The sequence below is a fragment of the Nomascus leucogenys genome, chromosome 5 (genome assembly GCF_006542625.1).
Source record: "Nomascus leucogenys isolate Asia chromosome 5, Asia_NLE_v1, whole genome shotgun sequence".
Classification (NCBI taxonomy): domain Eukaryota; kingdom Metazoa; phylum Chordata; class Mammalia; order Primates; family Hylobatidae; genus Nomascus; species Nomascus leucogenys.
In genome coordinates this window covers 74493649-74521211 of record NC_044385.1, presented here as the reverse complement: position 1 = coordinate 74521211, position 27563 = coordinate 74493649, and the positions used below count along the sequence as shown (strand labels likewise).

Genomic DNA, 27563 nt, shown 5'->3' with positions numbered 1-27563 from the left:
CACCAAGTTTTCAGAGTACAAAATCAACATACAAAAACCACTTGTATTTCTATATACAGCTAAGTAATATGGAAACAACCTATGTGTCTGTCAACAGACAAGTGGATAAACAAAATGAAGTATATATTCAGCCATAAAAAGAAAGGTGATCCTGTCACTTGCCACAACCCAGGTGGACATGGAGGCCATTATGCTAAGTGAAATAAGCAGACACAGAAAGAAAATTATTGCATGATCTCATTTATATGTGGAATCTAAAAAATAGGGGGTGTCACCAAAAACAAATGCAACAAAAACAAAACTAAGCAAATGGGACTTAAACTAAAAAGTTTCTGCATAGCAAAAGAAATAATCAACAGAGTAAACAGACAACCCTCAGAATGGGAGAAAATATTTACAAACTATACATCCAACAAAGGATCCAGAATCTACAACAAACTCAAGAAAATCAGCAAGAAGAAAACAAATACTCCCGTTAAAAAGTGGACAAACTAGATGAATGGATTTTTGTTTTTGTTTTTGTTTTTGCAACGCAGTTTCACTCCGGTCGTCCAGGCTGGAGTGCAATGGTGCAACCTTGGCTCACTGCAACCTCCGCCTCCTGGGTTCCTGTCATTCTCCTGCCTCAGTCTCGAAAGTAGCTGGGATGACAGGCGCATGCCACCATGCCCAGCTGATTTTTGTATTTTTAGTAGACACGGAGTTTCACCATGTTAGCCAGGCTGGTCTCGAACTCCTGACCTCCGGTGATCCACCCGCCTTGGCTTTGGAAAGTGCTGGGATTACAGACGTGAGCCACCGCGCCCGACCAAAGGGACATTTTTCAAAAGAAGATACACAAATGGCCAACAAACATGAAAAATACTCAACATCACCAATCACAAGGAAAATACCAATTAAAACCATAATGAGACATCACCTTATCACAGTCAGAATGAGCATTATTAAAAAATCAAAAAAAGGTGCGGGGCGGTGGCAGCGGCGCGCGGGGAGGCGGGGCCCGGGCGGAGGCCCTTGCCCCTCCTCCCCGCGCGGGAGCCGAGGTGGACAGGGAGGCCATCATGCTAAGCGAAATAAACAGACATAGAAAGAAGATTATTGCATAATCTCATTTATATGTGGAATATCAAAAAGGGAGTGTCACCAAAAGCAAATGCAACAAAAACAAAAGTAAGTAAATGGGCCAGCCCCAGAGACCCGGGCCCGCCGCCTCCTCCCGGATGCGGGACGCAAGCGCAGGCAGGGTCCGCGCGGCGGGTGGCAGGGGGCCGGGCCGAGTCAAAACTCTATTGAAAAAGCAGAGAGAGGATGCCTCGGAGTGATCAAGGCCTTATCCCTGGGGCGTCTAGGGACACTGGCTGCAGTTTCACATTCGACCTGGATGCAAAGAGAATTTCAAGAGCTTGTTGGTCAGGTCAAGAATAAATCTATACGTAACGTCGTCCTGATCCTGGGTTTATAGTCGTCGCCCTTTTTAAACTGCAAAGAAGCATTTGCAGACTTTATCTCATGGGCACCACTTGCCAATCTTTTTTTTTTTTTTTTTTGAGACGGAGTCTCGCTCTGTCACCCAGGCTGGAGAGCAGTGGCGCGATCTCAGCTCACTGCAACCTCCACCTTCCGGCTTCAAGCGATTCCCTGGCCTCTGCCTCACGAGTAGCTGGGACTACAGGCTCACACCACCACGCCCGGGTAATTTTTGTATTATTAGTAGAGACGGGGTTTCAGTATGTTGGCCAGGCTGGTCTCAAACTCCTGACCTCGCGATCCGCCCGCCTCGGCCTCTCAAAGTGCTGTGATTACGAGCGTGAGCCACCGCGCCCCGCCGCCAACCTTTTGAGTATATGAAGCTGGCAGAGAAATAAAGCGTCGTCCCTCTGCGCCTCCCTCCCCGTCTGCTAGAATGTTTCTCAGGAACGCTACTCCAGGAGTTGCTCCCCAGTCCAAATGGGAGGCCTTTGGCCTACCAGGGAGCTTTAGGTTCCCCGGGTGCTTCTCGGAGGCTGACGAGGGCGTGGAGAGCGTGTCGGTGAGAGCGCCGGTGCAGATGCTCATCAGCACGCTGCAGCGCAGCGGGGCTGCTTGGGGCACCAGCGATGAGCGCGCTGCACAGAGGGGCCACAGGGCAGACGCCAAGCCAGCTGCCAAGCCCACCGTGCACAAGGAGCAGCCCACATTGCCTGCCTGTGGTCTTGTTGCTGACTTTGACCCCATGAGGAAAGAGGAAACTGCAGACTTTGGCCCGTTGGTGCTAGATTCAGACAATGATTCTGTGGACCGGGACACTGGGGAAGCCATCCAGGAGTACCTGAAGTCAAAGAGTAGAGCCGCACAGGCTGGGGCTGGCAGGGGCCAGCCAGGCGCAGCCCAGCCTTTCAGGGCCACAGACAGTGGCAGTAGATGTAAGCCAGAACTATCTCACGGCAGTGCCCCGACTTCCGTGTGTCCCCCCAAAACTTGCACCTGGCTCAGGTGGTGGCCCTGGCAGCCAGGTGAGATCCAGTGAAGACTAGTGTTCCGCCTCCCCGGTCAGCGCGAGCAGCAACGACTCCTTCGAGCAGAGCATTAAGGGGGAAATAGAACAGTTTCTGAATAAGAAGAGACAGCATGCGACCCAAAAATGTGATGGGGTCAACAGATAACCAGACCCAGACGAAAATTCGACCAAGTCACTCTTGAAATCCCACCAAGAGCCAGCCGCAAAGGTGGCGCATCGGTAGGGTCTGAGGGGAACCCATAAAGAGTTCGCCTTTCGCAAACCTCCCCGGTTAGCAAAGACGAACGTGCAGCCCAGAAGCCTCAAGTCCAGGGTCACGACCAAGCAGGAGAACAAGGGCAGCCCGAAGCCAGCAGCCCCCTGCCGCCCTTCAGAAGCACCACAGAATAAAAGCGGGGTCAAGAAGAGCGCTGGCGCCCTGAGAAGGGGAAAGCAAGTCACGAGTGCGCCACACGCGCCCGAGGCGTCCGACTCCAGCAGCAACGACGGCGCTGAGGAGGCCATCCAGGTGTACTAGCTGCGGCAAACACGCAAGGAGGCCAACGGGGACCTGCCCCAGAGGGCCCAGCTCCGGGAGGAGAGAAGACGCCTGACCGTCCCGCACACAGCACAAGCAGCGCCACAAAAAAGTGCCTTGCGCGAGACCCACAGGAAAACACCCGGCTAGAGGAAGCCAGTGGCCACCAAGGCCACAGACCCTTGTCCGGGGCGCCTAGACGCTGACCATTCCCCACAAGCTCCCGAAGGAAACCAAAGCTCCGCCTCCAGCGAGCCCGGCTTCCAGGAGCGAGTTTGTAGAACGGTCCTCATGCCAGGCAGACAAGTCTGCTGAACTGACGCGCGCGGAAGCAATCTTGGGCATTTCCAAGACTACCTTGCTGGCCCCCATTTAAGGCAGCGACAGGTCCCTGTCTGCAAGCCCACTCTTCTAATCCCCGAACGTATCTTCCCGCTCTGACGGCGACAGTAGCTCCGTGGACAGCGACGACAGCATCGATCAGGAAATCCAGACGTTTTGACCCTCAAGGCACAGTCGGGGAGTTTGCTGGCCAGAGGTGAGAGCTGTTCGCAGGCTGCCCACGGCCCACTTTCACCGCCTGGCCCCAACAGCCAGACCAGTGGCCCCAAGGCCCGCCTCTCTAAAACACCGGACCCGCCGCTGAGCTGCAAAAGGAAACATAGAGGCGGCGGCCATGCCATGAGGCCGTCCACGCCCAAGAAAACGCCGGAGGTGGTGAAAGATGGTGGCCAGGATGCCGACCACAGCCAGGAGTGAGCCGTGCCCGGCCATGAGGGGTAGGACCTGCCCGTCCAGGGCAAAGCCAGCGAGGTCCCGAGAGGGGAGGGCGCAGCTAAGGGGCCCGGCGACACTCGCATGACGCAGGGCCAGGGTAAGACAGACGAGGTGAGGCACCCGGACGAGAAGGAGAGCTCCGAAGACAAGAGCAGCTCCCTGGACAGTGACGAGGACCTGGACACGGCCATCAAGGACTTAAGGTCCAAGCGAAAGCTCAAGAAGAGGTGCAGGGAACCCAGGGCTGCGTGCAGGAAGGTCAGGTTCAGCACTGCCCAGACGCACTTCCTGGAGCAGCTGGGCGGGCTCCGGAGAGACTGGAAAGACAGAAGCCCGCCGGTGCTTAATAGCTGATTCTCCAAGTGCAAGAGAGACAGCGGCGAGGGCCCAGGGAACAAACCTCCCAGTGTCTGTGGCAGTATGGCAGAGAGGACGAAGCAGGAGGGCGTCAGGAGCCAGGCCTTCCGAGTGAGGGGATGCGCCTCTGCCTCTGCCTCTGAAGAGAATCCATTTCCCCAGGGAATGCCAGGTCCCAGCTCCCAGCCCCGACTCCCTGTCTGACGACAGCAGTTCAGTGGACAGTGAGGAGAGCATCGAACTGTAGATTAGTAAGTTTTTGGCGGAAAAGGCCAAGGAGTCAGTGAGCAGTTCAGAAGTTCAGGCAGAGGGCCCTGCTGCTCTCGGGACGGGGGGCTCATTCAGGCCAGAGTTGCTGTGCAAGGAGCGGGCCCCACCGCCTGGCGTGTGCACGCGGAGCCAGTGGGCCAGGGGGGTCCCACAGCCGGCAGAAGGGCCGTGAGGTGCAGAGAGCGCTGGAGCACAGGGCACAGCCGGCCTGTTCAGCCAGGGCGGGAAGGGGCTCCCCGCTGCTCCCGCCCAAGGGGATCCGGCGCCGCCCAGGAGCACCAGTGGCAGTGTCTCCCCCAAGGGGCTCTCAGCGAGCAGGAGAAATGTTTACATTCAGAAAGACCAGCGCTCACGAGGGCCCGAGCCTGCTGCCAAGTGCTTTTGTTCAGCTGCCCAGCAGTGCCACAGCGGGCACCGAGGCCGGAGGTGCTGGGGGGGACCTTTCACGTGGGCTGCAGGAGCCGGGGCTTCCTGACCCCCAGCCAGGAAGCTGAGAGGGACTCTGGAGCCCAGGCTGACCACTCTGCCCTCGAGCGACTTCACCCACTGGACCCCGTGCGCGCTGCGCTCGGAAGATAGAGATGCGGAGTGGAGGCGGGGCGTCCGGAGCGGGAAAGACAAGGGGTCCGAGGGCCCCGCCTGGGGCCTGCCCAGCCTACCCCTTGCGGGCTTCTCCCCGCGCTGTCCACCCAGCTCTTCCATTTTAGAAAGGGTGCCTCCCAGGGGGGCAGGCGGGCCAGCCTCTTCAGCCCGACATGGGGCTACCTCCGCAGGGCCGGTCCTTCTCTGCCTTCAGGGAGGCCCAGGCCGGGCCCAGTCCTGTCTTTGGAAGCCCACACTTGCTGGCGAAGAAGGACGGCGGGCCCTGGCCAAGCAGCAAGGCACAGACAGGGCTGAATTTGCCCAACAGGAGGAACTCGGGCTCGGAGGAAAGCATTTTAGACCTGAGGTATTGACGAAGGGTCATCAATAGGGACGACCAGGACCAGGACGCCTTGGGCGGGGACGCCTTGGGCAGTGACGCCAGTGACTTCAGCGACACTCCGTGCACGGAGGACAGTGGCGGCAGCTCAGCAGTGAACGTCTAAGCCCTCGAGTTGTGGGTTCGCGTCCAGGTTTCCGTGCATTTGTGGAAAGGGGCGTATCTGTGCGTGTATCCGTGTGTGTGTGTGTGTGTGTGTGTGTGTGTGTGTGTGTGTGTGTGTGTGATGGTTCTGTGGTTGCAGGGAGGGGAAACAGGAGTCCGTTATACATAGCCCTGTATAGACGTACACCAACATGAAACAATGCTTTTATTTAACAGATGTGTCCTGGTAAATATGATTTTTGTAGCTTTTTGTAAATTATTTAAAGTGATGTGAAAAATATTTTTAGAAAATACTGTTGTTCAATTTTGTAGGGTGTTCCTAACTGCAATTTTCTGTGTTCTGCATACAAGTCTTAGATTAGAAAACATTTGGTTCTTATCATCGCAGCCAAGTTCACAGAGACTCGGATGTTTTTTGGTTGATTGCTGGTGAGAATGTCCGTCGGTGCCCTCCCCGGGAATCGCTCAGATGCCCCAAGGTGTCCGTCGGGAAGCTCACAGGACAGCATTTTTTATACAGAGGACACCCCCACCCCCCACTGCCCCCCTGGTCCTTGGAGGCCAGAGCACATTTGAAAACTGCAGTCACAGCCGTCCGCTGGAAAAATGATTTGAAGCACAATGGCCAGCAAGCACGTGAGAGCTCCCTGTTGCATGTGAAATCCCCGCGGATGTCAGCGGCTGCTCTGCAGCTCAGCCCTGGGCCTGGGTGGATTCATGTCCAATCTTTTTCAATCACTAGATGATTCTAACATCTAAATAAACCCCTTTTTATACGGAAAATAAAGTAAAAAAAAATTGATGTTGGCGAGGATGCAGTGAAAAGGGAATGCTTATACACTGTTGGTGGAAATGTAAATTAGCACAACCTCTATGGAAAATAGTATGAGGATTTCTGAAAGAACTAGAAGCAGATCAACCATTCGATCCAGCAATCCCACTATTGGGTATCTACCCAAAATAAAAGAAGTCATAATATCAAAAAGAAACCTGCACTTGTTAGTATTGCAGCACAATTCACAACTGCGAAAGTATGGAATCAACCGAAGTGCCCATCAACCGATCAGTGGATAAAGAAAGTGTGATATATAGCTCAACAAACTATACATTGAAGGAACATACTTCAAAATAATAAGAGCCATCTATGACAAATCCACAGCCAACATCATACTTAAGAGGCAAAAGTTGAAAGCATTCCCCTTGAAAGGCAGAACAAAATAAGGATGCTCTCTCTCACCACTCCTATTCAACATAGTATTGGAAGTCCCAGCCACAGCAATCAGACAAGAGAAGGAAATAAAGAGCATCCGAATAGGAAAAAAGGAAGTCAAACTATTCCTGTTTGTAGATGATGATTTTACACCTAGAAAATCCCATAGTCTCTGCTCAAAAGTTCCTTCAGCTGATAAGCAAAGTTTCAGGATATAAAATCAATGTACAAAAATCACTAGCATTCCTATGTACCAACACCCAAGCTGACAGCCAAATCAAGAATGCAACCCATTCACAATAGCCACAATAAAGAATAAAATATCTAGGAATACAGCTAACTAGGGAGGTGAAAGCTCTCTACAAGAATTACAAAACACTGCTCAAATAAATCAGAGATGAGACGAACAAATGGAAAAACATTCCATGCTCATGGATAAGAAGAATCAATATCATTAAAATGGCCACACTGCCCAAAGCAATTTACAGATTCAATGCTGTTCCTATCAGACTACCAATGACATTCTTCACAGAATTAGGAAAAAGAAAAAAAAAACTATCTTAAAATTCATATGGAACCAAAAAAGAGCCCGAATAGCCAAGGCAACCCTACACAGAAAGACCAAAGCTAGAGGCATCACATTACCCAATTGCATCCTTTGAAAAGATGTAGTTCAAAGGATACGAAGTAGCAAATACATAGGATGAACAAGTCCGGAGATCTAATGTACAACATGAGGACTATAATAAATAAAATGGTACTGTGTTAGAGATTTTTGTTAAATACATAGATTTTAGCTGCCCTTTTTTTTTTTTCTTTTTTTTTTTTTTTTTTTTGCACAGGCTGGAGTGCAGTGGCGCGACTTCGGCTCACTGCAACCTCCGCTTCCCGGGTTCAAGCGATTGTCCTGCCTCAGCCTCCAGAGTAGCTGGGACCACAGGCACACGCCACCACACCTGGCTAATTTTTTGTATTTTTAGTAGAGACAGGGTTTCACCATGTTGGCCAGGCTGGTCTCAAATTCCTGACCTCAAGTGATCCACCCACCTCGGCCTCCCAAAGTGCTGAGATTACAGGTGTGAGCCTCCGCACCCAACTGATTTTAGCTGCTCTTATCCAAAAAAAATAGATTTTATTTCTATCCACCTACAATGAATAAGCCCAAAAGGAAAGAAAACAATTCCATTTATAATAATATCACCAAGAATAAATATTTAGTAAGATTTATACTCTGAAAACTAAAAACACTGTTGAAAGAAATTAAAGAAGACTTAAATGAAAAGACATTCCATATGCATGCATCTGAAGACTTCATGTTGTTAAGATGGCAATATTCCCCAAATTGATCTACAGATCCAACATAATCCCTATCAAAATCCCAGCTGCCTTTTTTTAAAAACAGAAATTGACAAATTGATCCTAAAAATTCACATGGAAATTCAAGCACCAAGAGTAACAAAAGTAATCTTGAAAAAGAAAACCAAAGTTGTCTCACATTTCCCTATTTCAAAACATACTACAAAGCTATAAAACATACTACAAAACAGTATGGTACTATCATAAGAATAAACATACGGCCGAGTGCGGTGGCTCACGCCTGTAATCCCAGCACTTTGGGAGGCCAAGGTGGGCGGATCACGAGGTCAGGAGATTGAGACCATCCTGGCTAACACAGTGAAACCCCGTCTCTACTAAAAATACAGAAAAATTAGCCAGGTGTGGTGGCAGGCACCTGTAGTCCCAGCTCCTCGCGAGGCTGAGGCGGGAGAATGGTGTGAACCCGGGAGGCAGAGATTGCAGTGAGCCAAGATTGTGCCACTGCACTCCAGCCTGGGCGACAGAGCAAGACTCCATCTCAAAAAAAAAAAAAAAAGAAAAAGAAAAAAGAATAAACATACAGAGCAATGGAATAGAACTGAGACTCCAGAAATAAACCCTGGTTTTTATAGTCAACTGATTTTCAACAAGGGCACCAAAACAATTCAATGAAGAAAGAATAGTCTTTTCCATAAGTGGTGCAGAGATAACTGGATATCCACATTCAAAAGACTGGAGTTAGACCTCTTCCTCACATCATACACAAAAATTAACTCGAAAAAAAAAAAAAAAAAACACCAAGACTTACAAGAACTAAAAACCATATGACTTTTAGAAGAAAGCATAGAATAAGTCATCATGACCTCGGGTTAGTCAAGGCCTTCTTAGATACAACATCAAAAGCCCAAGCAACCAAAAAAAACCCACCAAAAAAAAAAAAAAATAGAAAACTGGACTTCATCAGAATTAAAATCCTACACTGCAAATGACATCATCAAGAAAGTGAAAAGGCAACTCACAAAATGGGGGGAAAAGTCTGCAAATAATATATCTTATAAGAGAGATGCATAAAGGAGAAGCTTTAACTGCATCTTAAAAACAGAATTTAGGCTAAAGGAAAAAAGAAGGGTATTCCAAAAAAAAAGGGGAGATAGCATGAATATGAGTACTAAAGGAGGAGAACACAGGCATTGGGGGCCATCAATGGAAATAAAAAATAAGACTGGAAGGAAGGTTAAAGCACAGACTATGGAGAACTACAAATACTGAGACAGTTTGAACTTTACTTCTTCATAATGGTGGTGGGAGCATGGGAGGGTGTTACAACGGAGGCTATTGAGAGTGGGTTGTAACAATGAAAAATAAATTTTAAAGCAAAAAGGGCAAACTGTAAACCAGTCTTTTCTAAAAATCAGGCACAGGATGGACTGGATGGAGAAAACAAGAGACTAGTCAGAAAGAGGCACTAAAACATGCATAAAAAAATGCTCAAGTCAATGACATAAGCTTCCACCTTCTGAAATTAAAAAAATAAAAAGGAAATTAAAACCAAAGCAAACAGTAAAAACCAAGCACTGCTGGTAAGAGAAATGAAGGGACAGATGTGAGAGGCAATGCAAAAAGATAACTTGAGACTGAATGGATAGGTTTAAAATAGAAGCAGTCTGGTATAGTTTTAATTAGTCCTATGGACAGACACTCAATACCAAGATAAACCTGTAAAGAAAGCAAATGGTAATGTAAAATTCTACTTCTTCCTAGAATGTAGAAAGCTGCAAAGAGTATTGCTCCCACCCTCACAACAAGAACAAGCCAGATAAGGAATAAAAACATAACCTTTCTTGAAATCAACATATCCTTTCCTTGTATTTCAGATTATTTAATTTCCCCTAAAAAAAGGAACCTCCAGTGAGAGAAAAGATATAAACAATGGCTTATCTGTGGCACAGCATGAAAGGAAGAGACATGGGGAACCCTAACAAAAGTAAAAAGTATTCAGCTAAAAATTTTTAATGAATGCTGATTACAAAACAACAAAAATCCACTTAAATATAAAAAAGAAATAGGTTAAAATCAAAATGAAGGTAAAAGATACACAATGTAAAGAGTGATCACAAGAAAAGTGGAATGGATATGTGGACACTGCAGAACAAAAGATATAAGTTTGGATTAAAAAGTACAGTACATAATGATAAAGGTACCAATTTACCTAGAAGGCATAAGAATTCTAAACTTGTATGCACCCAAGAATAAAGCTTTAAAATACACTAATAAAGGCCAGGCACAGTGGCTCACACCTGTAATGCCAGCACTTTGGGAGGCCGAGGAGGGCAGATCATGAGGTCACGAGTTCGAGACTAGCCTGACCAACACGGTGAAACCCTGTCTCTACTAAAAATACAAAAATTAGCCGGGTGTGGTGGCGCATGCCTATAATCCCAGCTACTCGGGAGGCTGAGGCAGGAGAATCGCTTGGACCCGGGAGGCGGAGGTTGCAGTGAGCAGAGATCATGCCACGCACTCCAGCCTGGGCCACAGAGCAAGACTCCATCTCAAAATAAAATAAAATAAAATAAAAAATACATTAATAAAAAATAGAATTTAAAAGGGCCATTCTAATTATAGTTGGAGGCTTCATATTTCTCCCTCAATAATTAGTAAAACACATAGAAAGAAAACCAGTAAGGATATGGATGATCTACTTGTACCTTTTCTATGTATGGATACACAAATACTTACCGTTGTGTTACAATTGCCTACAATGTTCAGTGCAGTAACATGCTGTATACATTTGCAGACTAGGAGCAACATGCTATACCACACAGCATAGGTGTGTCATAGGCTATACCATCCAGGTTTATGTAAGTACATGCTATGATGTTCACACAACGAGGAAATCACCTAATGATGCATTTCTCAGATGTGTCCCCATTGTTAAGCAACACGTGACTGTATTTATTTAAAATATAACCACCATATCACAAAAATAAGTAAGTGGCTCTATCAAGGGCAATATATCCCAAAGCTCTTTGAGATATGTATATCATACATTTCATATACATATATATGTATGTATAACAAAAAGCCTATGAGGTTCACATTCAGGCATTATTTCTGCCTTACAGGTGAGCAAACTGAGACTCATAGAATTAACCAATTTGCCTAAAATCATATAGCTACAATATAATTACAACCAAAGTTTTCTGCCTTGAGGTCCAAGGCATTTTCCATTCTACCACACTACCAATCAAGATGCAGAAAGTAAACCAAAATTCTAACAGCTGATTCACCTTAAGTCACAATACGAACAGCACCTTAGCCAATTTCTTAATGGAAAGTCCTATTCATATGCTATAAGCAGCATGAACACAATCTAACCTTATGAACAAAGCTAATCTTTATTATTACACTTTACTAAATATTTATTTTAAAAAAAGAAAACACTTTTCTATACAAAATACCACAAACTTTTCCTTTAAAGGGATTAATATATGCTTTCATGTATGCATAAACAACTTTTCTGACTCTAAAGTACTTAAAAATAAGAATTTTAACAAACATACTACATCAAAATCACTACAGTGCATTTAAAATTGTAACCATTTTAACTGATATCCTAAGTTCTCCTAAAAAAATTACATTAATGATAAAATTTTCTGGGGTATTTCTTAAGTAAAATTATTCTGTTTGCAAGACCTAATATACACACTCACTGACTCTCATAAGAGCTTTATATGCATTAATTTATTTAATCTGCACATAACTCCAAGATCCAGAAATTACTGTCAGTCCTTTTTACACATAAGAAAACTAAGGCTTGAAAATTGTAGATAACATGTTCAGGATAATGGAGTTAGGACATGGTATATCTGTTTGACTCTTAATCCTTGCTCTTAACCCATCCTCTATCCCAATAAACATCACCTACTTTCTATTGTTAAAAAGGGTTTCCTTTTTTGACAATATTCCTCTTCTTGTTTCAAAGAAGACAGACAACTGCCACTAGAATAGGTGCACTGGAAACACATTCATTCTGTCATTATATTTGCTTCTTAGAACACACTCTATCACGTTCTCCCTTAGATATTATTATATAAATGAAGGTTAAATTCTCAGACCAACCCTCAAAAACTTAACTCTCACTTAAAATCATATTTCAAGGAAAAGTCTGTTGATTTACAACAGGACAACAGGACATCATCTTCCGTCATATCCTTCAAAAGCATACCTCAAATCCCAAAAATAACATGAAATTCCTTTCTTACCTTCCTCCAGTACCTAGCCATAAATAATTTCACACATCCTAGTCCCCATCATGAGCTCCATTAGGAAATAAGATTTAAACTGGGCCAGTTCCCAGGGAAGGTAGAGACAAAGCCAGGATGAAAAAAGGGTAATAAAGCAGTAACATTTGCTTATATATGTATTCAATTCTGAAGCTCAAAAGAGCCTCTACTGTTAAAACTATTATTGTTATAGTTTAGTACAAAAAAATAAGTTATGTGAACTAGGCTGAAAACCTAACTACTATATCAAACTTGCAAACAGATTTGGAACACAATGCACTTATAAATCGAAAACTACAGTATGTATATTCACTAATACTCTTCATAATCAGCTATCCCTTCCAAAATTTCTGAACACTAAAAATCTAGTATTTTAGGAAGAGAAAAGTGAAGGAGCTCTGATCCCATTTAATTGTATATGCACAAAAACAGCTTTGTACATGAAGTACCCAAGTCAGTTAAAATATACATTAGATGCCTGGGGATTATAATACCCAAGTCATACATTCAAGATAGTTCAGTATTCCTCTCTTTTTAGATAAGAAATGTGAGACTATGTTCAATTCTTTGGAAATTATGACACTTGTTTTCTCCTTTTTACTGCCAGAGATTTTATTTAATGGTTTTAAACAATTTTCTTATGGGACATACATAAACACATTCTGCTGTGTTAATCAGATCAGTAAAAACAGATATATACTCTTATACTACCATGTTGAGAAAGTAAATTCATTAAAAGTATCTGTCTGAAGTGTAATCTAGCAATAATCATCAAGAGTCATAAAAATGTTCATAGCTTTTGACTTAGTAATTCAACTTATAAGAATTTATTCTAATAAAATAATCAGAGATTCATTCATTAATTTATTTAACAAGTTATCAAGGACTCACTTTGTGCCAGGCATTATTCTTATGAATACAAATGTTTATTACATTATTTTATAGCATCAAAAAGTTGGAAAAAACCCAAATATCCAGTAAGAGTTAACAAATTAAAATACATCCAATAGCTAAAATATTATACTATCACTAGAAACTATATTACAAAAAAACTTTAATAAGAAAATGCTCATATGAGAAAAAAACAGGAAAATACAAAACTATGTGTAACTACATGTAACTATACGTAAGCACATGTATAATCTCAAATTTATATTTGAGATCTTATTTCCTAGGGACCTTGGTCAAGTTACTCAACTTCACTCTACTCAGTGTCTTCATCTGTAAAATGAACATTTCACATTTTACACATAAAATAAAGATTTTATATTTCATATCTCAATGATTTTTAAATGAGTTATTTGTAGATTTGTAAAGTTCTGTTTTGTTTTGTTTTTTTTTGAGATGGCGTCTTCTCTGTTGCCCAGTCTGGAGTGCAGTGGCATGATCACGGCTCACTGCAACCTCTGCCTCCCGGGTTCAAGCAATTCTCCTGCCTCACCCTCCCAAGTAGTTGAGATTACAGGCATCTGCCACCAGGCCTGGCTAATTTTTGTATTTTTAGTAGAGATGGGGTTTCACCATGTTGGCCAGGCTGGTCTTGAACTCCTGACCTCAAGTGATCACCTGCCTGGGCCTCCCAAAGTGCTGGGATTACAGGTTTGAGCCACCACGCCCAGCCTTATTTTTATTTATTTATTTTTTTGGCAACAGGGTCTTCCTCTGTTTCCCAGGCTGGAGTGCAGTGGTGCGATCTTGGCTTACTGTAACCTCCGCCTCCCAGGTTCAAGTGATCGTCCCATCTCAGCCTCCCAAGTAGCTGGGACTACAGGCACACACCACCATGCCCCGCTATGTAAAATTCTTATACTACTGCCCCAGTACATATAAAACTCTAGTAATTATTTGCTGCTTTTATTAAACATATACATACATACATATGCAAAGAAAAATATGAAAGGAATATATCAAAATATTTTCAAGATCCTGAATTCTAACAAAACTAATTCTGAGTCAATCAGGAAATCTGAACACTGATTACATATTAGAAGGTATAAAAATTATTTTATAAGGTATGGCGGTGTTTTTTTTAAAGTCCTTGTATCATAGTGAATAAAATATAACTAAGACCTGCTTTAAAATAGTTTGGTGGGAGGCATTTATGGAGGGATTTTTTTCAAACTTTTTTTTTTTTTTTTTGAGACAGAGTCTCGCTCTGTTGCCAGGCTGGAGTGCAGTGGCATGATCTCGGCTCGCTGTAACCTCCACCTCCTGGGTTCAAGCAATTCTCCTGCCTCAGCCTCCCAAATAGCTGGGAGTACAGGCGCATGCCACACCCTGCTAATTTTTTGTGTGTGTTTTAGTAGAGACAGGGTTTCACCATGTTGCCCAGGCTGGTCTCGAACTCCTGAGCTCAAGCAATCCACCCGTCTCAGCCTCCCAAAGTGCTAGGATTACAGGCATGAGCCACCGCGCCCGGCCTCAAACATTTTTAAAGTTAGCAGACGTAAATTTCCTCTGGGTAATGGAATTATTATTAGCTTTTATTGTCTTTATATTTTTCTATCTTTCAATTTTTGTATAGTGATTTGAAGTTGTTTTTAAAATGAGAAAAAAAATTTTCAAAACGTTTTAAGAAAATCCTTACCAATACTCCATCCACAGATGAAACTTTCTCCCAAGTTAACCAAGCTCTCTCTCTGACATGATCTGGTATCTTTAATTTCTGACATAACGCAGTAAAATCAGGTTCTTCTGTTTCTTCAAACTCAAGCCTACCAAACGAAAATAATCATATAATTGGCATATACTTATATATCAAATTGATTCAGTACACACTTGTTTCAATAGTTTGCACATAACACTATTGTGAAAGAGAACATTATTAAATACTTTAAGATCTTATTTTATCTTAGAAAAAAAATACACTTCAAATTTAAACACATGATTATCTTTTTCATGGTCATTCCAAAATAAGGATACCACACAGTGAAAAATATTTGCTTGCATGGTAAGTCAAATATACTTCAAAGCAGCAAAACACTTCTGTGAAGGAAAGTAAATGTAATAGCTAAAGCTGTTTGGGAAAATAGGATAAAGATAACAACAAAAAGATAAAAACCCATAGATAATATTATACAATTCAACGCCAGTGACTTTGTTAAACTGTAGTCTTCTCTTATCAATGTTTCATATAATCTCTCTACCTACTAGCACATCTTACATGATATGACTGCTTATTTTTGTCCTTTCCCCTTAACAAAGACAAGCATTCAATAAATTCTTGTTGGCTAATTCATTTCCATTCATCTAATTTCTATGTGATATCTACTAATAAGAATAGTATGAAGAATAATTAATAATTTTTGAGTATTTACTATGATCCTGTAGAAAGTACCTTAAACACATGGTTTCACTGAATCCCGACATCAGCCCTTTTAGATAAGTATTCTTATCTGTAAACGTAGACATTTACAGATGTCTGTCAAATCAGAGAAATTAAAGAACTTACCTGAGGTCTCAGCCGCTAAGAGGTAAACCACCATGTGAGCCCAACAGTCTAACTCTATAATCCATGCCCTTGACCACTATTCTAGACTGCCAATTCTTCCTTCAAAACATAATTAGTTTTTGGTTTTTTTCTTGTTTTGAAATAGTCTTGTCATCCAGGCTGGGGTGCAGTGGTGAAATCATGGCTCACTGCCGCCTCAAACTCCTGGGCCCAAGGGATCCTCCCACCTCAGCCTCCTGAGTAGATGAGCCTACAGGTGTGCCACAGCGACTGGCTAATTTTTTAAAATTCTTTTTTAGAGACAGGGTCTTGTTTTGTTGCCCAGGCTCCTCTCAAATTCCTGGCCTCAAACAATCTTCCCACCTTGGCCTCCCAAAGTGCTGGCATTACAGGCGTGAGCCAACATGCCTGGTCAGCTTTTTTGTTTGTTTTTTTAAAGACTGGGGTCTTGCTTTGTTGCCCAGGCTGGCCTCCAACTCCCAAGCTCAAGCGATCCTCCTGCCTCAGTCTCCTGAGTAGCATGGACTACATGTACACGCCATCATGCCCAGCTCGAAACATGATTAACCTTTGGTTATTTCAACAATGAATGTGGTATGCTGTTCCTACTGACAGTTTCCCTTCCAGCTACATTACTTAGGCCAGAGATAAGGCAACAGAAATAAGATCTCAACTCTCAAATCAGGAATGGAATCTGTCACTGGAAGTGCAGTTGGACTGAGCCTTGATTCCAACTCCAGGCAAGATGCTCAGCATCAGACTGCACGGCAGTGGTCCTACCCTTGCTGGTTAATTTATAGCGTTCAACTGTCTATGTTAATGAAACCCTTTGTAGGTATGGATAATCAAGAACAGACTGTATCTTGTATGGTTTTGACTTATAAGAGAATTTTTTATAGTTCCATTACTTAAAATATATAAAATGAGTTAAAAAAATGAAAGAAACAGTCCTCTTTTTTCCAAGCAGTGGCCAGAACGTCAATATTCCGGGTTACCCTACATTAGAGTACGCTTCCAAAGCTGTGTGCATAACATGGAATTCTTTAGAGTAGCCATTACTGCATTTTCCCAAGGGAAATTTGCAAGAATTGGATACATCAGAATTTAATCAGAAACTAAAGTCATGTCTTTTCCCAGAACATGCCCCAGACGTGGTTTTTAATTTTTTGTTGTTGTTATTTTGGTTTTTTAACGAATATGGTTTTTAACTGACCTATAAGACAGTCCATTTAAATACATAAATTTTTAACAGCCTTCCACGGGCCATTTCCTAAATCCCACTTAAACCTTTTCTGCCGTGAATTCTGTTAGTGTCTACCGAGTGGAAAGAAATGGGTGAGGGTGAAAGGATTTGGTGATGGACAAGAATGGGAGAGAAAATAGTGAAAAACAGAAACAAGTCCCATTCCTCCTGCAATGAACTTGTGGTCTCAAAGTAGAACCAGTGCTGACAATAATGACAATTACACTCTTTCAATCATAGCTATTTAACCATAAAGTAGAACAACCAAGAAAAGTAAGACGCTGCAATACAATAAATACTTCCCTTCAAGTTCTAGTGCATTCGTATGGACTTGCTTAAATTTAGATTCCACTTAATAAGGGAAAACGAAAATTTCCATTTGAGCACAGAACCACTAATTTTGTGCCAAAAACAAAGGCAAAAAGAGGGGACACGAGGATCCTTGCTGGTTCAAAGTCAAAAGGCAAAATGGAAGAAATAATGAGACAAGCTGAAGCCGACTAACACGCAGAAGAGTTCGTCCAACAGGAAAAAAAAAAAAAAGTTTAGAAACTTGCAAGCACTTCTGATAAATGTCTCACGAAAGTTTTGCCCATGTATCAGTTCCTCTGAGTTACGCTCCATCAATCACTACAGATGGCTTTGAGTCCCCAAGGCCTCGATGTATTATTGTTCTAAGGAAACGCCGCAAAGCTCCTGAGCCGAGTATCCTGTGGGCAATGGACACTCAGGACCCTGCGCTTCTTGTCCAAGGCTTTCTGGTCGGCCTCTCCCACGAATGGACTTCAGATGCAGTGCACGCCCGGAAGAAAATACTTCCCAACTGTTGCATCGCGTGAGACCAAAACAGAAAGTCAGACGACCACCGGAGTACTCCAGTTCTCCAATGAAAAACTCTCCCACAGACACCATTTTTGTATTTTTACTTTTCATTTTTTGCGTCTGATGGACGCTGGCAACGACCCTCTGCCTCCGAGCCTCACAAGAGGGAACTGCACCTGTCACTTCGCTCAGGACCCTAGCCCCACCCGCCCGACACCTGTCAAGTTGAAGCCGAGAACCCTCGCCCAAGACCCCAGAATCCTGTCACCATTCTGCAGACGCTCCGCGGTGGCGGGGGGCAGGGAGGGCACCTCCTCCCGCCGGGACCCGGCCCCTGGCGAGGACGCGTCCCCGCCGAGCCGCCTTGGCGCCCGCCCTACGCACACCCGGGGCGCCCTTCCCGCGTGAGGCGACGGCGGCTCTGCTCGCTCACCTGACGAGAGGCAGGTCCTCCGGGCCGCTGTCCTGCTCTGGGTCCTCCTCAGGAGGGGGCGGCGGCGGCGGTGCCGGGGGTTCCGCGGCGGCAGCGGCGGCGGTGGCGGCCGTTTTTCGGGGGGTTTTGGGCGGCATGACGCCTTTCCGCGGCGGGAGCCAGCGAGCTGTGGAGGAGCGCCGGGGAGGACAACGCGCGCGCACGTCGGGGCACGCCCCGTCCTCTCCCGACTCCCGTTACAAAAATAATTTCAACGTCCCCTGAGAAAAACCGGACGCGCCCTCCCCCGCCTGGCAACTGAGCGCCGCGTCCAACCGCGGGAAAACGTCACTTCCGCCCGCGGCGTCACGTCCGCGAGGCTCCCGGGCCCGCCGGCGTCTGTGGTGAACTGGGGCGCCGGTCGGTGAGCGGGCTGGGACGCTAAGTCTTGAGGGATTAAACTGGGAAACCTGGCGTGGGTCCAGGCGCCTTCCAGGAGGCATCCGGCGCGGCCCGGACGTGTTTCTACCCGGAACCACCCCCTCCAGGCCGGGGTGCCCTTAACGGGGCTATACAAAGAGTCTGGTGGGTGACTGTGGGCCTCATCCCTATCCCGGGGTCTGATAGGGAAGACTCTCGGGCCCCGCAGGGAATATCTGGCTAGTGCACCCTCTGCGGGCGCGCCCCTCTCCCTCCCCGGGCGGCGCCCGCCCTCTCATCCCGCCCAATCCGTTTTGCAAAGTCGGCCAAAACGAAAACAAACTTGGAGCGCTAATAGGTGCTGAACTTTACCAGTCACTAGAAGATAGAAAATGTTAGACAGTTGCTGGCCTTTTGGGGATCACTGGTTAGGGAAAGGAAGGGAGGGAGCTGTGGGGAATGAACGGATAGTAGTGTAATAGAGGATCGTAGTGGTGTAAGAACGGGAAGCACCGTGGAAACGTCTAAGGAAGATTTTCAGGGGAGCAGTAGCTGTTGAATAGAAGTTCGTCAGGCAGGCCTGACATTTACTATGTACCAGGAACTCTGCTGGCCACCTTACATAATTATCTTATTTAATCCCCAGAAACAGTCTTTTTCTTTCTTTTTTTTTTTTTTTACTTTAAGTTCCGGGATACAAGTGCAGAACGTGTAGGTTTGTTACATAGGCATACGTATGCCATGGAGGTTTGCTGCACCTATCAACCCGTCATCTAGGTTTTAAGCCTGGCATGCATTAGCTAAGAAACAGCCCTTTCAAATGGGTAGTATTAGTTAGTCTACGTTGCAGATGAGGAAACAGGCTCAGAGGAGTTAATTTGTCCAATACCAGGGCAGATGGGTAGCAGAGAATTTGAACTCAACTTTATTTGATTCCACTTGTCCATTATATTATGTTGATGAAGAAAACAGTGACAGAGAAGGAGCATGTGCAAAGGCACAAAGACATCAGAAAAGAGCTTGCTGGGACTACCACCATCAAACATTGGCTTAAAGCTGTATCACTTCTATGTCTTGGTATTTGTACCAATACATTATCTAGTTTGAGTACATGTTTTTTTCTCTTTAGCAGACACTGTTATTGCCCACTGTGAACTCGTCAACTGAGAAGGAATGAGATGGTTTATGCTGTGAATAAAATACAGTTATGCTCTGATGTAAATCCCCTCATCCTGGAGCAGCTGAGCAAGGTCTAAGGCAGGAAGAACCTTCAAGCAGGTCATGGCTGTAAGCCTCCTGAGTTTATCCCAGCAAGTTGTATAAGGGATTATCTTTTTATCTGCATATTATGACATATGTGAGGATGTGTAAAGGTTTGGCAAGCACTGGCCTACTCAACAGCCAGTCCTACCTAACTTCAGAAATCTTTCTTGGGGGCAAATGTCAGGAGATAGGGCCCAGGCCCAGGTCCAGCTACAAAGAATGAATACAATTAAAGTGCTACTTCCATTCACCTCACCCCAGATTAGTTTAAGCAAGAACTCAGGATGCAGTTTTGACTTTTGAAAGATGAGTAGTCTGCTGGGAGCCTGATAAATTTAAACACAGGGATGGCACAGTTCTAAATATTATTAAATAATAGTAATAATATTAAGTATTACTGAGGATGTGACACTTTTGATTGCTGCAGCCATTGTAACGTGAGGCAAGCCAACCTAAGAGAAGGTAGAAATGCTGATATTGGTGCAGGAGGAATTTCAAAAGAATCTGGATCCTCAGTGTTACAAATGAGCCTCTGATTTGGCCAGCCCTGGAGCTGACCTAAGCTGAGCTGAGGTTTTCGCTTGTTTGCAACAGAAAGCATCATGACTGATAATGTTTCTCCTGTGCGTACCTTCAGGATAGAGACCAAATCTTGGGTATCATCGTTGCCTTAGTACCTAGCACAGTGTTACACACACAGTAAATGCTTGCTTACTAAAAGTAGGGATGGCAGGAAAGTGAAGGAAAGTTCTAGGAACTGAAGTAAACTCTTCATATGTAGATATCACTTGCTTTATTTAAAACCAGTTTATCAACATCTAGATTACATTTATGTAATCTAGATTTATTTATTACCATATTACAATTATGATAAAGAGATTTCTCAATTTACAAAAGAATGTATATCTTGATCATGGATTAATTTAACTGTGTTTGCTAGTATGTAAAATATATTTTCCTGCAGCCATAAAAAGGAATGAGATCATGTCCTTTGCAGGAACATGGATGGAGCCAGAAGCCTTTATCCTCAGCAAACTAACGCAGGAACAGAAAACCAAACACTGAGAACACTGCATGTTCTCACTTATAAGTGGGAGCTAAACAATGAGAACACATGGACATGAAGAGGGGAACAACACACACTGGGGATTACTTGAGGGTGTAGGGTGAAAGGAGAGAAGATCAAAAAACTACCTGTCAGGTACTACACTTGTTACCTGGGTGGTGAAAAAATCTGTACACACTAAACCCCAGAGACACAGTTTATCTGTATAACAAACTTGCACATGTATCCCTAACCCTAAAATAATAGTTTGAAAAAAGTGTGGTGTATATATCATAATATATACACATAAATAGATACACACACACACACACACACCATAAAATAGACCCAGGAAGGGGAACAACACACACTGGGGCCTGTAGGGGGGGAAGGGTGGGGAGAGGGAGAGCATCAGGAGAGCTAATGGATGCTGGGCTTAATACCATGGTGATGGGTTGATCTGTGCAGCACACCACCATGGCACACATTTACCTGTGTAACCTGCACATCCTACAGATATACCCATGAGCTTAAAATAAACATTGAATGAAAAAATAATAAAATATATTTTCATCCACACAACTCAGAAGCAATTAAGTTCACCATCAAAATCTTTAGTTTTCTGTTGCACTACCAAAGAAGTATTAGAATTTTGGCAGAGTCTAGACCAGGCACGGTGGCTCACGCCTGTAATCCCAGCACTTTGGGAGACCAAGGCGGGTGGATCACCTGAGGTCAGGACTTTGAGACCAGCCTGGCAAACATGGTGAAACCACATCTCTACGGAAAATACGAAATTAGCTGAGTGTGGTGGCAGGTGCTTGCAATCTCAACTACTCTGGAGGCTGAGGCAGGAGAATCACTTGAACTCAGGAGGCAGAGGTTGCAGTGAGCTGAGATCATGCCACTGCACTCCAGCCTGGGCAACAAGAGCAAGACCCTGTCTCAAAAAATATATATATTATATATATAAAATATATAATATAAATATATATAAATATATATAATATATAAATATATAATATATAATATATATAATATATAAATATATAATATATAAATATATATAATATATAAATATATAATATATAAACATATATAATATATAAATATATATAATATATAAATATATAATATATAAATATATAATATATAAATATATAATATATAAATATATATAATATATAAATATATAATATATAAATATATATAATATATAAATATATATAATATATAAATATATAAATATATATAAATATGTATATATATTTCAGCAGAGTCTTAAAAAAATTCCCCCTGAACTTCTTGAAATTCATGGATCTCTTCCAACCTGCTTGGTAATTTTAAGAAGATTGCTGTAAGACTCCTACAAAAAATATATGTATTTCTTAGATTTTCTGTCTAGAGAGGGAACTCTCTTCAGTTTGAGACTCCTTCAGTGATATTAAAATTTGGGGAAGGGTCTAAAAAGTCTTCATCGGTCTAAAAAGTCTTCCTTCAAAGTTTTTATACCCCCAAGCTATCACACTATTTCCATTTCTTAACCACCTAGCTCCTTAGAAGGGTAGTCCCCATTGGTTCTCTCTTCTTCCCCAATTTCTCAGCCTGCTGGCCCTTGGCTTTCTTTCACCACCACCAAGAGCACCCTACTGAAATCACTCTTTCAAATGTCACTGATGATAATTGTCAATCCCATGGCTTCTTTTGGTCCTCAACCTACTTGACCTTTCTTGCAGTCAATATAGTTAACCACTTCCTCTTAAAAATTCCCTAGTCTTCCACAAATCTATGGTCTCCTTGTTCTCCTCCCTTGTTACTTCATAAATTCCTTCACTAGTTCTCTTTCTGCCAGTCCCTTCAATACAAGTGTTCCCTAGAGTAATGCTACTCAAAGTGTGGTTCTTGGACTAGTGTCAGTCTGCAAACTGTTTGTGTTTAGTCCACAAGGAAATAAGTACAGAAATTAAAAGGATAATTGCTTAGCAGTGTTGATATCAGTTTGACATTTCAGGAATATCCAAGTGCATGATCACTGGACATTGCTTGTTAAACAGTTCAGGTATTCTTCAACCTGGTTCTTGAGTTGCAGGTGGCATGGTTGTGTCCCTGTCGTGCAATAGTACGATATTACAATGAGTAAAATTTCAAGGTTTGTCACCTGCAACCCAAGAGTAAAACTCTATGAAAATGTAAATATTTATTTACTTATATAACTTGTTATTTTTACAATCATTTTCATTTTTAATCAAGCCTATTTTTTGTAAATTCTTAGCTAAATTAGTAAAATTTGTGTCATTTGTTTTTAACCCTAAATTATAGATGGCAAAACAATCCTTACTGTCCAATTTTGCCAATACAAGACACACATCAGTAATGTGTTAGTAATCATAGTAGTAAACTAAATAATGATCAGAGAAGTAATTCCAAAGAATTAAACAAATAGGAGTTTGTACTAATTTTACTCAGAAGTATAATCCCTTGTTATTGAGTTTATAGCCATAACTCATAGTGAAGTGCTAAAATCATTACAGACTAATGAAACAATAAAGCCATCAAACTTAAAGGACAGTTATATACAAAATATTAAAAAACTAATTATAAATTTGATAAAATATCTGAGTATTTTCTATCAAAACAAGCTCCACATGCAAGAAATTCATGGATCCAAAATCCATTTATTTCATTGAAAGATAACTTGAGTGACAGTTTTTGAAACTGGCTACTGATGAAAGATTGAAGATGAATTTTGAAAATAACGCATTGTTTCCATCATTAAGGATAAAAGTTAAAAGTGATTATCCTGATATTGTTAAATTGCTTTAACTCTTCTTCCGTTCCCTTCAACATATTTTTGAGAGACTAGTTTTTCTACTACTAGTGTTGTTAAAATAAAATATAAAAGCAATTTAGATATATATCATCTCCTGCAAGTAGCATGTCACCAATCCAACCTAGATTAGATAATTTAACAAGCAAAGAGCCCACTGATTTGTCACATTAAAACTTCAAATATTAACATTCATGTTGTTTAGTGGGAAATTGCTACTTCACTCCCAACTTTTCGTTAGTTGTTATGGCTGTGAAGTGATAAATATTAGGAGGATAATGGCAATTCTCTTTATTAATTATCTATCTGGACACTTTGAATAAACAATGTATATTTTGTAATTTTTCATTTATGTGTGTTCTGATGATTTTTATTGAAATGTAATTCTATTTCTGTTTAATCTAAAATGTGAGCTTGTACAATATTTGGTGTGCCTCTGTTTTCATTGTAATTTTTTGCAATTTGTTTCTATTTTACATTCCAAAGTGTTAATATCAGTTCATGACAAACAGGTAATGAAAAAGAATGAAAAGTTCCTTCACAGATAGTGTGGGAAACACTGGTCTTCAAGCGTCTTCAATTCTCCTCTCTTCTTGCTCTATTTCAATCCCATGACTTAAATAACTTCCCATATGTGCATGTTAGATTCTTTCAGGTTTCAAGGACTAGATATTGTTAAATTGCTATTCAGTTTATCTGAATTATTCTGGGTTAATAATAAGGTTTGGGGGGAAAGTGAAGAAAACAAAAAAGAACCCCTGCTGCTCCACTCATGTATCTTTTCATCCCCCAGCAGCAGACTCCCCTCCTTCCTGCCATTGTGAATATTATCATCTTCATATTTTTATATTGTACTACTGCTACACTGACCTTCTCTCCATGCCACCAAACCACACTCCTCAGTGCAGAGAATATGATTGATTCTCCTACTATACCAATTTCCATGAGCAGGACCAATTACATAATCTGCAGGGTCCAGAGGGAAAGAATGCAGAACTCCTCATTCAAAAATTATTAAGAATTTCAAGATGGTGACAACAGAGCATTCAACCAACCACAGGGTCTTTCTAACATGGAGAACTAAGTGACTACACAGGCTGCATGTCCACGAAGCCAGACAGTCTATGAAGGTAGGTCTATATCTGTTCTAACCAGTGGGGCTGCATGCCTAACATGTGCCTGGCACATAGTAGACATTTGACAAATACTTTTCCAATGAATGACTCTAACAACCTCATTTTAACTTAATTACCTCCGTAAAGACCCTATCTCCACATGCAGTTTCATTCTGAGGTACTGGGAGTTAAGACTTCAAAATATAAATTTGAGGGAAACAGTTCAGCCCATGACACCTGGGGCAAGAATGTTGGTGAGACTTTAAGCTCTCTTCTGATAAAGAGGCTAGATAGTTCTCAAAACAGATGGGGAAGGAGATCAAATATTCAAACAAATCGAGCCATCACAAAGGCTCTGGCTCATTTCTGGGGTGGTGGGGCGGGTAACAGAGGTATAAAGATAACAGGCAGGCCTTTTAAAAAAAGAAAAAGTTAAAACATTTTTCATAATGTTTGTATTGATCCAATATTCTCATGCCTTCAGTGCAGGCTCAACTCTGCCTGGCAGTGGCAAGGGCCAGGGCCAGTGACTGAAGCAACAAACTGCCAGATTACTGCAGCTCAAGCCAGTGCAGAAAGCCACTGCACCAAGAGAGGAAATTCTTCCATTTCCAAGTGTGTTGATTTCTCCCCATCAAGGAAAACAGCTAAGGCAATGTGTTGATATTTTCTTTGACCAAGTCATCAGGAGTCACATAGACCTACAGCACTTAAGAAGTGGCTGTGACTAAAGGCACATCTCGTTCATTTACAACCCTTGTAATCCCAACCTTTGTCTGATGCACAAACCCTTCCCTAGTTCTCCCCACCACCACCACTGCACCTCCAAGTGGGGACAATGAATTGTTTCATTTGCATGTGGTTTTTCTCATCAAAAATATCATTAACATGAGACAGCCCCAAACCAAGGAAACCAGAAGTGGGGTTTGTGCTATGTCTTACTGAGAGCTTTCCCTACTTGACCAGACCCCAACATTGTTCTAGATTTGTCTCTTGTGGGCTACAGGAATACAAATATTTTGTAGTTTCCTCTTTTTTGTTTTCTTAATGGCTTGATGAGCCACACATGTTTCTCTAAATGCACAGATTTAAATTCACACAATTTCTGCCAACTAAACTTAATGCATTTTCCTCCTCTTCTAATCAATAAGGGCCATCAGAATGTTTTGGGTGAAGATGAGCAGAAGGTAAGAAATTACATACTGTGGGCCAGGTGTGGTGACTCACACCTGTAACCCCAGCACTTTGAGAGGCTCAGGCATGCAGATCGCTTGAGGCCAGGAGTTCGAGACCAGCCTGGGCAACATGGCAAAATCCTATCTGTACTAAAAATACAAAAATTACCCAGGCGTGATGGCACATGCCTGTTGTCCCAGCCACTCAGGAGGCTGAGGCAAGAGAATCACTTGAATCCAGGAAGTGGAGGTTGCAGTGAGCTGAGATCACACCACTGGACTCCAGCCTGGGCAACAGAGTGAGACTCTGTCTCAAAAAAAAAAAAAATTACATACTGTCGAGTATGGCCTAAAAACATAGAGAGACTATATTTCAATAGTATGACAGGATTATGTTAGCTGCTAATAACAGAATCCAAAATAACAATAGATTAAATAAAAGATTAGTATCCCAGGTAAAAGTCTAGAGGTAGGAATTCTAGGACTAAGTGAAGGTTCTGCTCAGTGAAGTCCTCAGGGACACAGGCACCTTCAACTCATAACTCTATCATCCCTGGAGGGTGCTTAAGGGTCCAGGATGGCAGCCAAAAGTCGTACCCACATTTTAAACAGCAGGGTGCGGGAAGGCATAAAGAAAAAGCCAGGGGCACATGCCTGTTCTCACTTAAGGAAAATTCCTGGAAACTGCCACAATACACCTTCGCTTACATCCCATTGATCAAAGCGTGGATGCAAAGCCACACCTTACTGTGGGGTACAGGGAAAAAAAAATTTTTTTTGAGAATCATGAATTCATTAACAGAATTCAGGGATCTCTTAATACAGAAGCAAGGGAGAACAGCTGTTTGGGGACCATCAGAAGTCTCTGCTCTAAAGAACAATGTAAATACCTGGTGGTAGACTGTAACACTGATGGCCTACAATGAATCACACCTACTGACATTCATGCCTTTGTGCAGAGTTCCACACTGATGCTGGGCTTGGCCTTGTGACTTGTTTGGCCAATAGGATCTCAGCAAGCACCTTGGTAAGTGCTTGTGCATTAGGGCTTGCTGTCCTGAAATCCAGGTGCCATGTAAGAAGTGTGGGTTAGTCCCTATGAAGATGACAGACCACATGGAGAAAGAGGCTGAGCCCATACCCACCCACCTGCCAGAGAAGATCAGCAGAGGAACCAGTGAATCATTATTGCTTTAGTCATTAATTTGGGGGCAGTTTGTTATACAGCGATAGATAAGTGGTACAGTACATAGACAAATTTCTGCAGTTCATCGAGCATTAGCACCAAATAAGTATACAACAGTGTTTGGAGCACTAAGGAGAGTATAGAATATTGCTTAAAATTGTTTCCTTGGCCTCATGAAACAGAAATCGGCTCTGATTAGCAAGCAAAAAATGAGAATTTATTGGAAGAACACTAAATGGAATTAAAGAAATGCTGAAAACCAAGATTCAAGAAGGGCAGTATTTTA

The 27563-nt window shown here is 42.8% G+C and overlaps 1 protein-coding gene, 1 long non-coding RNA gene and 1 pseudogene across 2 annotated transcripts in view; 2 read left to right on the top strand and 1 right to left on the bottom strand.

The window, feature by feature from the left end:
• Positions 1–18591, bottom strand: part of RB1 (RB transcriptional corepressor 1) — a 186319-nt gene extending 167728 nt beyond the window's left edge. The window contains exons 1-2 of the mRNA XM_003270074.4: positions 18268–18591; positions 14906–15032 (exon numbers count right to left, since the gene is read on the bottom strand). Coding sequence (XP_003270122.3) covers positions 14906–15032; positions 18268–18404 — 264 coding nt within the window. The 5' untranslated portion in view covers positions 18405–18591. The remainder of the gene's footprint in view (positions 1–14905; positions 15033–18267) is intronic.
• On the top strand, positions 1904–5506 carry LOC105739774 (annotated as a pseudogene).
• A 23-nt stretch (positions 18592–18614) lies between the features above and the next one.
• Positions 18615–26018, top strand: LOC115835188. The gene is made up of 3 exons (XR_004030166.1): positions 18615–19024; positions 19799–19953; positions 25401–26018. It is a non-coding gene; the product is annotated as an uncharacterized LOC115835188 (long non-coding RNA).
• Positions 26019–27563: the final 1545 nt, after the last annotated feature.